The sequence below is a fragment of the Antechinus flavipes genome, chromosome 2, assembly GCF_016432865.1.
Source record: "Antechinus flavipes isolate AdamAnt ecotype Samford, QLD, Australia chromosome 2, AdamAnt_v2, whole genome shotgun sequence".
In the NCBI taxonomy this organism is placed as follows: Eukaryota; Metazoa; Chordata; class Mammalia; order Dasyuromorphia; family Dasyuridae; genus Antechinus; species Antechinus flavipes.
Genome location: NC_067399.1, coordinates 364,874,982 through 364,892,691, shown reverse-complemented (window position 1 = coordinate 364,892,691; position 17,710 = coordinate 364,874,982). Strand labels below are relative to the sequence as shown.

Here is a 17,710-nt window from a genome sequence, read left to right as displayed (position 1 = left end):
AAACTGGAACACTGATGCATTGTTGGTGGAACTGTGAACAGATCCAACCATTTGGAGAACAATTTGGAACTATACTCAAAAAGTTATGAAACTATGCATACCCTTTGATCTAGCAGTGTTACTACTGGGCTTATATCCCAAAGAGATATTAAAGAAGGGAAAGGGGCACATATGTGCAAAAATGTTTGTGGCAGCCCCTTTTGTAGTGGCTAGAAACTGGCAATTCAATGGATGCCCATCAGTTGGAAAATGGCTGAATAAATTGTGGTATATGAATGTTATGGAATATTATTGTTCTGTAAGAAATGATCAGCAGGATGATTTCAGAAAGGCCTGGAGAGACTTACATGAACTGATGCTAAGTGAAATGAGCAGAACCAGGATATCATTATACACTTTGACAACAATATGATGATCAATTCTGATGGACGGGGCTCTCTTAAACAATGAAATGATTCAAACCAGTTCCAATTATTCAGTATTGAAGAGAATCAGCTTCACCCGGAGAGAGACCTATGGGGAAAGAATGTGGAACACAACATAGCAGTTCCACTCTTTCTGTTATTGTTTGCTTTCATTTTTGTTTTCCTTCTCAGGTTTTTTTTTTTTTTTTACCTTCTTTTGAGATCTGATTTATCTTGTGCAGCAAGATAACTGTATAAATACTTAACACATACTTTAACATATTTAACATGTATTGGACTACCTGTCATCTAGGGGAGGGACTGGGGGGAAGGAGAGGGAAAGTGGTAACAAAGTTTTACAAGGGTCAATGTTGAAAAATTACCCATGCATATGTTTTGTAAATAAAAAAGTATAATAATTTTTTTAAAAAGGTGTGTGTATTTGCCCCTGTGTATGTGTACGTGTAAAGAGAGAGGGAATCTGTGTGTATGTGAGAGAGTAAGAGCACTTGAAACTTTACAAAGACTTTTTTTGGAGCTGGGACTTTTTGGATTTGTTGGTGCAAAATCTTTTAATTTAATTAATATTGTCCTTTCATCATCTTTGAATCCTTTCTATGTCTTGTTTGGTCCATGAACTCTATCAATAAGTCTATATGGTAATTTATTTTTTAAAATTTATTTTATTCTTCTAATTTGTTTATGATGTGACTATTTATATACACATATGCACATACATGTATGTATATGTTATGTACCCATTTGGACATAAGGTGTAAGGCATTCACCTAACCCCATATTCTGTGACCCAGTTTTTTATATTGTGGATCACAACCCCATATGAAATCATTTAACTGAATGTGGAGGTTATGAAATTATTATTTTTACTAGTAAATGTTTGATATGTATACTTCTTTCATATATCTGTATACTTAAAGTCACAATTTCTTGGACAAAAAGACTTGTACTAGTGGATAAAGTTTAAGAAGTCCTGTGCTGTATGATAGGTATTCAGTTTCCCATTCTTTCACCAGTTTATGCCAAATATCAAATCCTTACTCTAGTAGCTATGACTAGGTATATCAAATACTAGGGTATTTGGGTACATCAAATACTAGGCTTCTAAGTTCCTTTGCTTAGGTGTGTTGTGTTTTACTAATATGTTTTACTGATGAATTTCTCTATTTTTAAATTAGCATTGTTTTGATGATTACTATTTTTTGATTTGATATTGCGACTTTCTTCCTTCTCATTTGTTTCCTATTATTTCCCTTCATAATTTTGATCTTTTGTTCTTCCAATTGAAATTCATTATTTTCTTTTAGCTCTTTAAAGAAAGCCTTTGTTTTCCATTGCCATATTTAACAATTACAAAAATTGTACGAATTTGTAAGTTATAATTTATTTGGAGTAATATTTTAAGGTTCTGAGAACATGCTATCTTTTAGTAAGAACTCCCCCTCCTTTTATTTCTTATTACCTCATTAATTTACAGTATAATTGCCTTTCCATGTTTGCAGTATTGTGCTTTTATTTTCGGTTGTATCCTTGTGGACCTCTTTCTGTTTTTAGGTATATTTGTTATTCAGAGTAAATTTAGTATTAGAACACTGTATTCAACAATGTCTTGTTTTTATTCTTGCATTCCCTTTTCAGGAGAATTTTTGGGTAAGAAACGACCTAATTCTTTTTAGAGGGGGCCTAACAGCATAGCTTTCTAACTAGCATGGATGCTTTGCCACTAGAATATAATTTCATTTATCTCATGGCATGGTTTGTATATCTAATTGCAGAATTGAAAGGACCTCAGAGGCCATCTAGTTTGATTGGACTTGGGAACCCCCTTTTCCAATATCTCCTAAAAATATTCAGATTTTTATTGAAATCAAAATCTATTGATGGGCAAGAACCTTCATTTGGTAACCTTTTTTGAGCTGGCTGCAGTCTGTTCCCATACAGGTCAGGATTTGGCAAGTTTGAGTCAGTGAGGCAGATGGCAAAAACAGCATCTCCTCAAACTTCTTACCAGATAATAATAACAGCAGGAATAAATGCAGACATTTAACAAAGATAAACAGTACAGTGATGAGTACATCTCTCCAGAATCCTCAATTCCCTATACATTTTTTTTTGTTAGCAACAGCAACCTTCAGTGAGATGTCTGTCACTTCTAAAGAGTATACTTCTTGGTAATGGCTTAGATGGGGTTCTTTATGTCACCAAAGACATGCCTTAGTGCTGTTGGACAGTCATTGAGGGATTTTTTTCCCCTATGATACCTGCATTCTTCTTCATGTTTTCTATATTAATGACCTTATGACTCTTGAGCCTTTAATTTCTAATTATGTCACATATCCTAATAAGTCTGTTAAGAGTCAGTCAGTAAACAGGTCCCCAGACCTGTAGATCATGTATAGCATTCACTATAAAAGTCATTTTAGTTTTTTCCTGACTCACAATTTTAGGACATTTTTGTTTACCTTGACCTTGATTTTATTCCCTTCATACCCATTTTTCCCAGTTCTACCTCTTTGACTAAGCAAAATACATCTAACCTCTCCTCCAAATGATATATGGTACTGCAAATACTAGAAAATAGTATGCTGGCTTTTCTTTATCAGGTCAATTAGTTCCAAAGTTCTTTCACTCATTCCTGGGATTGTTGCTTTTATGGAAGGAATACTTTCAAGTTGTTGATGCACCCAGAACTTAAAAATAATATTCTAAATGTAGTCAGACAGTGGGGACCACTCTGTTTTTTTTCTTTTAATTATTTTCTATATTTTAGATAGACAGGGGTAGTAGTATGGCTTTAAAACCGGGAAGACTTGGACTTGTCGTCCCTCTGACTCATTCTCATGCCCCAAGTGCAAATCACTTAGCATTCCAAGATTTTCCAGTACATAGAGTTCCTAATCATTATAATATGAAATAAACCTGCAAAAGTCAGTAGAAACAAGAAGGTAATGAACACAAATGCCAAGCTAAGGCATTTGAAAATTATCTCTGAGACAAAAGGAAAGCACTTAATTTTTTTTTTAAATAAGGGCTAACAAAGTCAGAAATCTTTAGGAAAATTATTTTTATCAACTCTGTGAAGGATGGATTGAAGAAGAGACTAATTTTAAAAACTTAAAATAATTTATTCCTTCTTTCTACTATCATTATGTTATTAGATCCCACCCAAATGATTGCAATCGACTCCAATTAGTTTTCTGACCATTAAGATCAGAATGGTCACCTTTTTTTGGAGGCACCTTTTTTAAAACACTGTTTCAGAGAAGGTACTGATCTTGTGTTATTAAAGAGAGTTTCTTCATCCAGGAGTTCTATATTCCCCTGGATTCCCAGGTCCAGGATCTTCTGTGTTTTGCCAAAGATGAAAACATTTTTCAAAGTTGAATCACTTGCCCTTGATCATATCAGATAAATATTTGAGCCATATAAGATTCAAACTCTACTCCTCTCTTTCTATTATATCATATTGCATACTTAATACAAAAGGCATCAGATAGATTATGTAAAAGAGACTGACCTAGATTCTTTCTTTGAGTAAAATTCTCTGGATTATGTGGCAAGTGTAAGGGGACTAAATAATTATATAGCTTTTGATATTCTAGTTAATAATCCTATATTCAAATAAATTCACCAATACTTAATTCCTGTTATGTACAAGACATGAAGAGTTCTAAATAGTGGCTAGAGATCTAGACTTGGAGTCAAAAAGACTTTAGTTGAAGTCCTACCTGTGATATGTTCCAATTGTGTTTTGTTCTATTTGAACTTTCATACCCCTGCACAGCTAGGTGGATAAGCTCTAGGAAGATCCTGATCTGCATTGAAAGGAAAATTATTTCTCCTTGAACTTATTTATACCAAACAAATCATGATTAGTCAAAAATGTACATTCAAAATACTCTTTTATGTATTAGAAAAGCAAACAAACAAAAAACAAATAAGATGTGGTTTCTGCTCTAATAAAGTTACTGTCTAGAATGATTATATGGCAAAGGTATAGAATAACTATTAAGAAAATTAAAAACAAGATGGGTGTCAGGAAAGGCAACATCTGAAGACAAAAGCATCATTTCCAGTTAAGTTCAAGGAAGTAGCATTTGATTAGGATTAGCATTTATCTTGAAGGATAGAAATAGAGAGAAGATTATGTCAGAGTTGAAGAGCAAGCTGAACAGAGTCAATGGGGAATGTGTACTTGTGAGAGTGAGAATTATACAGTTAATTTGGGGCAAGATGTAAATAGAGAAGTGGAAGTCATATGAAACAGAACTAGAAAGATTGAGTCTCAACAGATTGTGAATAATTTTTTTTTTGCTGAGGCAATTGGGGTTAAGTGACTTGCCCAGGGTCACACAGCTAGAAAGTGGTAAGTGTCTGAGGCCAGACTTGAACTCAGGTCCTCCTGACTTCAGGGTTGATGCTCTATCCACTGTACCATCTAGCTGCCCTGTGAACAATCTTGAATGCAATATAAAAAATTTTTATCTTAATGGTCAGAAAACTAATTGGAGTCGATTGCAATCATTTGGGTGGGATCTAATAACATAATGATAGTAGAAAGAAGGAATAAATTATTTTAAGTTTTTAAAATTAGTCTCTTCTTCAATCCATCCTTCACAGAGTTGATAAAAATAATTTTCCTAAAGATTTCTGACTTTGTTAGCCCTTATTTAAAAAAAAAATTAAGTGCTTTCCTTTTGTCTCAGAGATAATTTTCAAATGCCTTAGCTTGGCATTTGTGTTCATTACCTTCTTGTTTCTACTGACTTTTGCAGGTTTATTTCATATTATAATGATTAGGAACTCTATGTACTGGAAAATCTTGGAATGCTAAGTGTTTTCTCAACTCAGTATTCTGTCTTCTGGTACAAACTGTCTTCCTGTCAAAAACATACTTGTTCATCTATGTCTTTGAGAATCCAAGATTCTTTTAGGCTCAGATCTGGGCTTCTTTCATAAATCCTTCACTGAATGCCCTTTTTTTTTGGTCTTGTTCATGAGTAAAGGAAGTTCATAATGTGGAAATTCCAACAATTGGTAATTCTGCTCTAAGATAGACAATTCCGAGATATTGTCTGGAAGAAGGAGAGTAAATGATTTTTTTTTTCCTGTGATTACAGCTGGTCTATGCTAGAAACTAAATTTAAACCTAGATCTTCTTAGCACCAAAGACATCTATCCACTAGACCATATTTTATCTCCTTTTCTCTTTTCATGTTAACCACATTTGAAACATCTGGATACATATAATGCTCTTTCCCTTTCCTTTCCTCCCTCCTTTAAGACTATAAATTCCTTGAAAGAAGATGTTTGTTCTTTGTCTTTTTGGATCCAGAGCCCAGGTGGTGCCTGTCTTGAAACAGTGCACCCTTCATAGATGTTAAATTGAAAGTGATTAGAATCATCAACAATTGGCAATCAATTATGTATGAAAGAGTACAGACAGAGGAAAGTCAAAGGTAGCATTAAGAGTTTTTTGAACATGGATGAATGTTCAGAGGTAAATGTCGTATTATATACTGTGAGATTTAGAATGAGTTTTTGTGAAAATTTCTATGATGATGTTCTTTCCATGATGACAGCTCTGATGTCAGCTTTCTACTGACATGAAGCACATTCAGATAGTTCCTTTGAACATAATATACTTAAATTCTCATATATTAGATAGCTTTAAGATTGTAACTTTTTTCCCCTTATTTTGTTCCTCTATTCTATTTCATTTTTTAATAGTACCCTCTTAAGTTTATTGTCATTATGTTGAAATCCCGAAACATGTCATTGTTTTTTCTTAAAAACAAAAAAGGAGCAGAGATTAAATATTGTTACTTCTTTTATGTGTAAATTGAATTATTTTAGCTTAATTTGGACAAAAATATCCCTTAATACTGTTACAATAACTAGATTGCCTTCTTTTTTTTTTAATAATCCCCTTGTTATCACAATTAATTTAAGCATTACTGTTTTAAGCTGAATATTATTTGTCCTTATTTTACATATAGAGTAAAAATTATGATTATTAAATTTCTTGAAATGTACATAGTATGGAAAACTTTTTTTTTTTTTCCAGTGATGGCAATGTGAGCCAGTCACAAGATGACAGTGTCCTTGGAACAAGGCAGTGTAGGCATAGTCTAGCTATAATGCCTATTCCTGGAACTCTTTCCTCAAGTAGCCCTGATCTCCTGCAGCCTACAACTAGCATGTTGGATTTTTCTAATCCAACAGGTAAGTGTTCTCCTCATTTTACACAAGCTCAATTAATTGAATGCTATATTTGGGAGAATATTGTATAGGAACTTTCTAACTGATAGCTTTAATCTTGTTCTCCAAACTGGGTTATGGATTCAAGAGGGAAGACATACTCTGTATAAACAAGAGTGAGCTATCTTTCCAGAATATTCTCTCACCCTAAATATTCTTAAAATTGTCATGGATTGTAACAGCACTGTTATCTATGATGGTAAGATTACTTGTCTCTGCCTAATTTAATTATGGAAGAGAGTGTGGGAATAAAATCTAAGGAAATGTTTTTCTTTAGGGTTACAAAATATGTATCCTATGATGAAATAAAAGGGATGAGTGTGTGCATGTGTATCTAAACATACACAAATATGATAAATTACCTTTTTACCTTTAAACTAAATTATTATATCTCACCTATATATAAAATAAATATCTTTACTTTAAAACAGCAATGTTATTATTTCTTGTTCCTAAAGCTAAAGCTTTTGAGTTTGTTGCTTTCAAAATGTTGTGAAAATACAGCATTATTTCCGTTATTGTATTAAGATTCCAATGCATACCATTAAGTAGTATTTTTACTTAGAGAATATCTTTTCTTTACTAATTTATTTCTATCTCTATTCAGGATTTGTTTTGTGTTCATCCCTTAATCTCCTTTACATACTTCATCATTATTGACTAATCAGTTAATCAATCAAGGCATTTAAAGAAACTTTATCATATAATTATATGTATAATATACATTATATATTAAAAAATTATTTATTATGTACCAGACACTTTGTAAGTACTGAGTATATATACAAAGACAAAAATGAAATTGTCCTGCCATAAAAAAGAGTTTACATTCTAATGGTGAAGACTACATGTACATATATATGCATAAAGAAGACACAGATCACCTGTACATGAGGTAGCCTTTGATGGGAAGGTTTTAACAGGTAAGGGGATCTGGAAAAGCATTCTGTACAGGGTGACATTTGAGTTGACTCTTGAAAGAAGGTTGGGATTCCAAGAAACAAATGAGAGTGTTTCAACCATGAGAGGAGTCATTGCAAAAGCATGGGAAATGAGAAGTGATGAAGATGTGAGGAGTAATAAATATGTGACTATGGATGGACTATAGAGCTTGTTGAAGGAAATAATATGTAAGAATCCTGAAGAGGTAGAAAGGTTGTAAAGCATAAAGGAATAGTTTGGAGTTGAGAAATGAGCCCAACATAGATGTTATTGGAATAGTCCCGCTAGGGATGATGATGTCCTAACTTAGGTTGACAACTTTGTAAGTAGACAGAAGAAATGCTATTCAGTTGATGGAAAATGTGGGGTGAGAATGAAGAATTGAGGATGAAACTAAGGTTGAGAACCTCGATAATTAAAAAGATAATGAACTACTTATATTAGGGAAAGTCAGAATTGCACCAGGTTTTGGGAGAAACTTAATTAATTTTGTTTGAGACCTGTAGGATCAAGTTAGTTGAGGCTAGTGTCCTGGAATTAAAATTAGATCTTATTGGGATGAAAAACTCTTTGAAAAGCCAGTTATTTTTAGCACTGAGCATGGTGCTTTGTATAAAATAGGTGCTTAAAAAATACTTATGAATAAGAATTCAATTCATTTCAGCCAGCAATTACTAAATGCCTATTGTGTACAAAGTTTGGAGAAAGAAAAGATTAAAGTTCTAATTTTGGTCTTCAAAGTTCTCCACAGCTTGTCCCTTTCCTACATCTCCAATCTTCTTATTCCTCCTCTCATCCCTGGATCCACTCCCATATTTTCTGAGATCCTGGTCTCCTTACTCTTCCATGAGTAAGACTTATCTCTTGGCTTCAGATTTTTACTCTTGTCTATTCTCCATGCCTGGAACGCTCTTCCTCCTCATCTCTGCCTCTTAACTTTCTTGACTTCCTTCAAGTCTCAGCTAAAATCCCACTTTTTACAAAAAGTCTTTCCTTATCCACCTTAATGCTATCTTCCTTTTGTCATTTATTTCTAATGATTATGCAATGATCAACTATGACAGATTTGATTCTTTTCAGCAGTTCTGTGATTCAAGACAATCCCAGTGAACTTCGGATGGAAAATGCCATCCATGTCCAGAGAAAAAACTATGGATATTGAATGTTAAATCAACACAGGCTTTGTTCACTTTTCCCCCCTTTTTCTTCTGTTTTTTTTTCCTCTTGTGATTTTTACCTATTTTTTTGATTTTTCTCTTCCAACATGATTCATAAGAAAATGTGTATAAAAATAAATGTACATATATAACAAAAAAATGTTCTTCCATGTAGCTAGGGAAAATAAAGATTAAAAAATTATTTTTAATGTATCCAATTTTTTGCTTGTACTTGCTTGGATGTTGTTTTCCTATTTAATTGTAAGTTCCTTGATAGTAGAGACTGTTTACTTTTCTTTAAAGTCATAGCACTTGGCAAAGTGCCTGGCACATACATAGTATGTGCTAAATAAATGCTTTAGAAAATGGAAGTCCTTGCTCTTGTTACATTTTGCTCAGATACTTAAATATAAAACAGTTTGTATGTTTAATTTTTGTATTTTGAACTTTAACACCTTTCCTCCCGCCAAAAAAGCATTTTCATATACATAGCAGTAGTTAAAAAGAGAGGATTTTATATGAAACCCTAAATCTTCATTTCGTGCTGCTGGAGACATGTTTGGATATGGTATTTTAAGTCCTTCAAAGTTATTTTCCTAGTTTGATTTTTAATTGGAGGTTTTTAATTTGTTCTTTTTCTAGTTACATGCCCAATTTATTGATCTCCTCTTTCTCTGTTTTATTCATATAACTATTTAGAGATATAAAATTTCCCCTCAGAACTGCCTATGGCATCCCATAGGTTTTGGTATGTTGTCTCATTATTGTCATTTCTTTTAAATGAAATTATCAATTGTTTCAATGATTTGAATCAGTTGTTTCTATAATTTGATGTTCAATCCACTCATTTTCAGCATTATTTAATTTCCAATTGGTTTTTAGTCTTTCTTCCTTATAGGGAAAGAAAATTTCTACACCCAACTGAAAAATTAAGTGATTTTCTCTTTTAGCCAAAACTAATGAGATTAAGCTTCAGACAATGCTTATCTTTTCCTCTTTTTTCCCTCTATTGTGGTACGTCTTTTGTGCCTTTTCTTGTGATCTTGTTTGTTCCATTTTACCTTCCCTATCCTTTTCCTACTCCTTAATGTTTTTTTCTTAGATATCATCACATCATATATATCTATACCTTCCATTCATGTATACCCCCTCTAAGTCCTTCAATACAGTTCTCAAAAGTAACACGTATAATTCCCCATGTAAGAATGTAAACAGTTTAACCTTTAAATTTTACATACATATAAAATCTATTTCCCTTTCTATATGTTTCTTATGTGTCTTCTGAGCCCTGTATTTGAAGATAAAATTTTCTGTTTAGTTATGTTCATTTTTTCCCCAAGAAAATTATTGAAAATTTCTTACTTCATTAGAGATTCATCTCCTCCCCTGACAGATGATGCTCAGTCTCAATGGGCAGTTAATTTTTGATTATAACTTCAGGTTTTTTGCCTTCCAGAATATGGTATTCCAGGCCCTCTGATTATTGTAAAAGCTGCCAGATTTTGAGTAGGTCTGACTGTTATTCCTTGATACTTGAATTGTTTTTGTCTGGCATCTTGCAGTATTTCCTTGAGATTATAATTCTGAAATTTTGCAATGATGTTCCTTGGGGTTTTTCTTGTAGGATCTCTTTTTGGAGATGATTGATGAATTCTTTCAATGATTATTTCCCCTTCTGGTTCAAGTATATATTCAGGCTGGCTCTCTCTCTAACAATTTGGAAAAGGCAAAACAAAAATTGACTTAAGAAAACAATCTAGTTGTTAGTTCTCTTTTGCATGCCTCTCGTTGCTTTTCTCACTTTCTCTTCTACCGCTTTTATTTTCCTTTTAAAATCTTTTTTTTTTTTTTTTTTTTTTTTCCCCTGTGCAGTTCAGAGCGTTTGGCTTTGAGCACAGGGGCCTTTCATACTTAATGTCTTGTCACATCAGGGGGTATCTGCTCTCTCTCCAGGAAACAATCTGGTTTTGCTAGCTGGCAGTTTGCCTTCTGAGCTAGGTCTGGAGGCTGCCCCACTAGTCTGTACTATTCCTGAGCTAAGACTGAGTTCTCAGTTCCTGATTTACTGTGATTAAGACCCTCTTACTTGCTTTCTGAGACACCAGCTAAAATGGACTGAACATCCCTTTCACCCCAGTGAGACTGATATTTTTTTAAATCCTACCAATCTATCTTGAGCTGGAGAATAATTTCATTTTGTTCAAAGGCTTGGTTTCATGTGATTTTCGAGGGCAACTGGAAGAGTTTGAGCAGCTTTCTGACTTCACTTTGACATCTTGGCTTTGCCCCTGAAACTCCCCCAAAGTTATTTTCCTTTTCAGTGTTCTAATTATTTTATGAATTATGCTCTTGAATCTACTTAATTTTTTCTGTATCTTTATAGTATTCAGTATTCTTTGTAATTGTCTTTGCACTTCAAATGCCATAATAATATTCTATTACATTCTATTACATTCATGTGCCATAGCACTTCTCTAGATGATTAGCATAGATTCTAGCTTTGCTTTTCTTCTTTTTCCTTTTTAATCTTTCACAAGTGGAATTTTTTTTTCCCTTGTGGCTATTGGATTAACTTTTGAAATATAAAATCATTCTATGGGTCACTTCCCTCAAAAGTACTAGCAAGAGAAGATGGCGGAGAGGAGGCTCACAGTTGCATAAGCTCCGCGCTTTCTCTCACTATCCACTTCATTACAAGCCTCTGAATCAATGCTTGACTGAAAAAAACCCACAAATAGTTACCAAGAGAAGCCATCCTTGAGATCCGCCAAGAAAGGTCTGTCTTTACTGGAGGGCTGGGGCGGTTTTAGATCGGGCGCAGGCGGTGGGCAGTGGCAGTGAGAGCACGGGAGCAGAGCTGAGAGGGGGTGGGGAGTGATCGTAGCCGTCTCTGCGGGGAGAGCTTCGCTACAGGTTTGGAACCTGCAGCAAGTCAACAGCCCAGCAGAGAAGCTAAAAACACCGGGGCTAAAGAACACAACCGCAAACAGCTGGAGTCTCTCAGGACCTGGCCGCCCCCCCCTTCCCCCCCCTCAGTGACTCAGCACGCTCTGGGATCTCAGAGCGCAGGCGCAGCACAGTCCTGCTAGTGCCTCACTGCTGCCCCCTGCAGTCTGTAGAGGAAGCTCGATAACACACCCAGCCCCCCCCCAAAGAAAGACTCCAGTTTTTTCTGTTTTTCTTTGGTAGTTTGTCTCTGATTAATAGACAGAATGAGCAAGAAGCTGAAGAGGACTTTAACCCTTGACAGCTTCTACACAGATAGAGAGCAGACTCTAAATCCTGAGGAGACTAAAAACAGGCAGTCCCCAGGTGATTCCCCAAAGGAGGAGATCGTCTGTTCCTCAGCACAGATGAACCTCATAGAAGTGATTAAAAAGGCTCTCACAAGGGAGCTAGAAGAAAAATGGGGAAAGCAGAGTGAGGCTTGGCAAAAGGAGAAGGAAGCTTGGGAAAAGGAGAGGGAGGCTTGGCAAAAGAGCCTGGAGAAGTCAGTTAAAGAGAGAGTGGATAAAGAAGTAAAATCCTTGAAAAATCGGATTAGTGAACTGGAAACAGAAAACAGCTCTCTAAAAAACAAAATTGGCGAAATGGAAAAAAATTCCACAGAACAAAAGAACTCAATTGGACAATTAGAGAAAGATTTTAAAAAAGTGAGTGAAGAGAATACTTCACTGAAAATCAGAATTGAACAAGTGGAATTGAATGACTCGAGGAGACAAGAAGAATCAGTCAAGCAAATCCAAAAAAATCAAACAATGGAGAAAAATGTGAAATACCTTCTGGGGAAGACAACAGACCTGGAAAACAGATCCAGGAGAGACAATCTGAGAATCATTGGACTCCCAGAAAAACATGATGAAAAAAAGAGCCTGGACACTGTCTTCCAGGAAATTATCAAAGAGAACTGCCCAGAAGTCATAGGAACAGAGGAAAAAATAAACATTGAAAGGATTCATCAATCACCCACTGAAAGGGATCCTAAAATCAAAACACCAAGGAATATAGTGGCCAAATGCCAGAACCCTCAGATGAAAGAAAAATAAAATCATTCTATGAAGTCAAGAATTTAGCTTCTCTACTTTGCATATAGGGACATTAGCCAAATGTCTGTATTATTAAGGCCTTTGAATCAAAATTTGACTAAATGAAAAAGAATGCTGATTATTAGAGGTACTGGATTTTAATTTCTGTTCTTCTACTTGATATCCTTAGGCAAGTCACTTAAATTCTTTTGGTATCAGTTCTTCATCTATAAAATAATGAAATTGAATGAGATGTCCAAAATCTCTTTCAGCTCCAAGTCTGTAACCTTGTGCCAGGCTTATAATCTTACTTTCCATACTCCCCATCTTTCCTTTCTTTTGTCAAGATGACCTAGATCATATATTATCATAAATATTGCAGGTTAGTATAGTAGTAATTTTTTCTATGTTTCTGTTCTCATAAATTTTTATTAAATAAAAACTTTGTCTTGGTTATCATTATTGTAATGATTACTGAGTCTGTCCTTCCTAGTTAAAAAAAAAAACAAAAACCCAACCGAAAAACAACTTGTGAAAATTAGATAAATCTATGTAATAGAAGAAACATTTTCATTTGTTGATAAAAGTACATTTCATGTAAATAATCACCTTAGAAAATAAGTAAAAATAAGATAGTGATTATTTTGACAATAGTTTTCTTTGATTTGAACATGTATGAACTTATGTCTCATATGTACACACATGCCAGTATAAGTTATATCTTGATAAACTTTCTTAGCAAGAAACAATTGAGGAATTAATATTTAATTCAAATCAAATGAATGAAGTAGTATTTAATTTGCTGCTTTTATATAAAGTTGTTGATATTCTGAATAGTATAAATTTATACAGAAAGAAGTTGTTGATATTCTGAATAGTATAAATTCAGAAAGTAAGTACAAGAAAGAAGTAAGTACAAGAGCACAATTCATAAAATGACTAGAACATTTAAAAGAAAAATAACTTTGGGGGAATTCCAGGGGCGGAGTCAAGTGAAGCCAGGAAGTTGCTTGAGCTTTTCCACTTTCCCTCTAAAACCACATGAAATCAAGTCCCTGAATAGAGTCTCTCCAACTCAAAATAGATTGGAAGGATTTCCAGGATTTGTTGATAAGAGCATTTTTCCTTGATTAGATTCCTGATTATGAATGAATGAAAATGCAATAGAATTTTCCTAGAATTGCTTTGGAAAAGCAGGTGGTGTTTGGATATATAGATTTGCTCAGAGTAAATAATGATTAGTTTTTGTCAGTCAGCTGTAAATAAAACCCATTGAACATGGTTATTATTCATCCTGATTGGTATTTTGCTCTATACATGTGTACATGTATTGTATACATATATGTATACATGTATGCATATGTATAATATTACATTACCTCACTAATATCTTTGCATAATATTTTTATTATAGCTTTTTATTTACAAGATATCTGCATGGGTAATTTTTCAGCATTGACAATTGCAAAACCTTTTGTTCCAATTTTTTCCCCTCCTTCCCTTCCTCCCCTCCCCAAGATGGCAGGTTGACCAATACATGTTAAATATGTTAAAGTATAAGTTAAATACAATATATGTATATGTGTCCATATAGTTATTTTGCTGTACAAAAAGAATTAGACATTGAAATAGTGTACAATTAACCTGTGAAGGAAATATAAAATGCAGACGGACAAAAATAGAGGGATTGGGAATTCTATGTAATGGTTCATAGTCATCTCCCAGAATTCTTTCGCTAGGTGTAGCTGGTTTAATTCATTACTGCTCTATTGGAACTGATTTGGTTCATCTCATTGTTGAAGAGGGTCACGTCCATCAGAATTGACCATTATATAGTATTGTTGTTGTTGTTAATGGTCTCCTGGTCCTGCTCATTTCATTCAGCATCAGTTCATGTAAGTCTCTCCATGCCTTTCTGAAATCATCCTGTTGGTCATTTCTTACAGAACAATAATATTCCATAATATTCATATACCACAATTTATTCAGCCATTATCCAGTTTATGGGGATCCACTCAGTTTCCAGTTTCTGACCACTACAAAGAGGGCTGCCACAAACATTCTTGCAATTAGAGGTCCCTTTCCCTTCTTTAAAATCTCTTTGGGATATAAGCCCAGTAGTAACACCGCTGGATCAAAGCATAACTTTGCATAATATTTGTACAGAGATCAGAGGTTGCTATCCAAAAGTAACTGTTCAAAAGCATACATCGGGTAGAAATTTTAAAAATCCATAAGAATTTCTGAATTCTAAATTTTTAAATAAAGCAGAATTCTGTTAGAATATGTTAATAGTTTTAAACAAACAAACAAATCTCCAGCTACATTTCTCAAAATAACACTGAAGAAATCCTATTATTAAACCTTCTGATGATGCAAGTTTACCAGAGTGTTTCACTTAGAAATTGATGCTGTTCTTTCCATGTTTTATTTAAAACATTCAGTTTACATTATTTAGTAAGATACACATGACAGCAGATATGTAGAAGTATTTTGTAATATCAGTGAAGCTTATTAATGTTTATCAAAGCAGATTATATTTCTTTTTTGTGCTGCATGCTAAACAATTTTTAACTAAAAAAGAAACTATTCTTTTGGAATAATTTAATCTGCTTTTTATGATTGGAATTTAAAATAAAATGATTTTGCTTTGTTTTTGCTGCCTGTAGCTGTTGGTTTTTACTGTAAGTATGTTTTGAATTGCAAGCTTTTTGCATGGAATATTTATGTTGTACTTTATAGTTACTAAATTGCCTCTTGTGTTTTGAGAGTTGTTATTTATGCATTATAATTATCATTTTTACTAAATATTCAAATATGGCATATAATAGTTTTCTAGAAGATAATTTTAAAAGATTTGAATCTAAAAGTTTCAGATTATGTTTCAAATTATGTCAGATTTTTATAATAGTTTACATTCACATCATTTGTAATAATCCTGAATTGGAAATTAGTAAGGGAAGGAAATTGTAATTCCTCAGATCAGCTCTCCAATATCTAGAAAGTAAGAAGTGTAGTACAGTGTAAGTATTTTGGAGTAACAATCAAAAGAAGTATGCTAGTTGTTCTAGTAAATCACTGTTCTCCTTTTCTCATTTTTTATAAGTTTATATTACATATGAGACAGTTTGATAAAGTAGATTTCCTCAACTGCAAAATGAGGGGGTTGGACAAGATGACCTTTGAGGTCTTTTGAAGCTCTCTCTCTAGATGTATCTTTTTATTTTGTATGATTCTACATCTGGAATTTCTGTTATGTTCCACTTGTTTTGATCCAGAACAAGGATAGATTTACTTTAATCTCTGTTGTGTTTTAACGTCTGAAAAGCCAAATTACCTCTATTTCTTCTCCCTCCTCCTTAACATCATTTTCTTAATTATTCTTGTCTATTTATTTTTCCACATAATGATGTCTAATTTAAAAATAGTAATAATAAAACATCTTATAATGATATATAATTTGCAAAGCACTTTATATGTTTTGACTTATATTTGAGCTTCATAATAATCTTGTTCAGTTAGCATTAAACATATTTCCATTTTATAAAGACAATAAGGTATGAAGAGGCTATGTGGCATGCCTAAGGCCATTAACTATTAATTGTGAAATTGGAATATGGTTCAGAAGGGTGTAGTGAAATAAATCCAAGACATACTGAGAATAAATTTTTCTGGAGTTTAACAAATTTAATCAAAAGGACTCTAAATTGAATGGGGAGAGAGGAGGAAGAATATTAACTATTTCTGTCAATATGTATGGCATAAGAGAGTAAATTATGGAAGGAGAAAAGTATAGGGGCAAGAATAGCAATAGAGACAGAAATATAACAGAATACAGGGAAGAAACCAGAAAGAAAGTCCATGCGTAATAACAATCTTAAAATGTAGAAAAAATGTAGGTGGAAGAGATGAAGAGAAGTAATTTCGACCTCAGTAGTGTCACCAAGATGTTGTGGAGAGAGATTTTTAATTGGACTAGAAGGACATACTTTATTCAAAAGAAGCATTATAGATTTAAGGGATGGTGTTATTAGAGTTGCACTTACGTAATTTTCTTAATGTATAAGGGAAAATTGTAGTGTTTTGTGTTTGGGTAAAGATCAACAAAAGTAGAAATAGAAATTTTATTGTCTAAAATATATTTTGAATCATGTCATAAATTTTGCTTACAGCTTTGGTGGTGATTGAGCATGTAAATTATCCAGGTGTCTTGCTATACTTTTCCTTTTATTCAAAGCAGATGATGGAGGAATCCACAGGCAATCAAAAATGCTAATGCAGTATTAGGCTTTATTAAAAGAATCCCCAAATCAGAGTCAGAAAAAGGTGATATTCCTGTTGAAGTCTGGTCATATCAGATTTGAACATTTTACTCATTTCTAGGCACCACATTTTAGGACCTAGATAAGTTATATGATGTCCAGAGGAAAGCAGCCAAGATGGTGAAGGGCTTAAGGTCATGTTTGTTACATGAGTATTGATTTAAGGATCTGGGGTTGTTTATACTAACAAAAAGACTTAGTAAGATATAATAGCTGTTCTCAAAAATTTAAAGAACTGTCAATCATAAGAGCTTTTGGACTTATTTTGCTTGGTCCTCAGTAGTAGAACCAGAAGCAAAAGAAGAAAATTGCAAAAAGGCCATTTTAAGTTTCATGTCCAAAAACACTTTTGAAAAAATAGTGTTACCGGGACAGCTAGTTGATGTAGTGGATAGAGCATCAGCCTTGAAGTCAGGAGGACCTGAGGTCAAAGGTGACCTCAAGAACTTAACACTTCCTAGCTATGTGACTCTGGGCAAGTCACTTAATCCCAATTGCCTCAGTAAAAAAAAAAAAAAAAAAAAAAAAGAAAGAAAGAAAGAAAATATAGGGTTACCCAAAGTTTGGACTACCTTATGAAA

The 17,710-nt window shown here is 33.6% G+C and overlaps 1 protein-coding gene across 4 annotated transcripts in view; it reads left to right on the top strand.

Annotated features, from left to right (window-relative positions):
- RAPGEF6 (Rap guanine nucleotide exchange factor 6) overlaps positions 1-17,710 on the top strand; it is a 240,557-nt gene that overhangs the window by 170,932 nt on the left and 51,915 nt on the right. For 2 of the 4 annotated variants that reach the window (XM_051978208.1, XM_051978210.1), the window contains exons 17-18: positions 6,490-6,647; positions 15,477-15,491. In XM_051978208.1, coding sequence (XP_051834168.1) covers positions 6,490-6,647; positions 15,477-15,491 — 173 coding nt within the window. The remainder of the gene's footprint in view (positions 1-6,489; positions 6,648-15,476; positions 15,492-17,710) is intronic. The other 2 variants (XM_051978209.1, XM_051978211.1) reach the window with 1 other exon arrangement.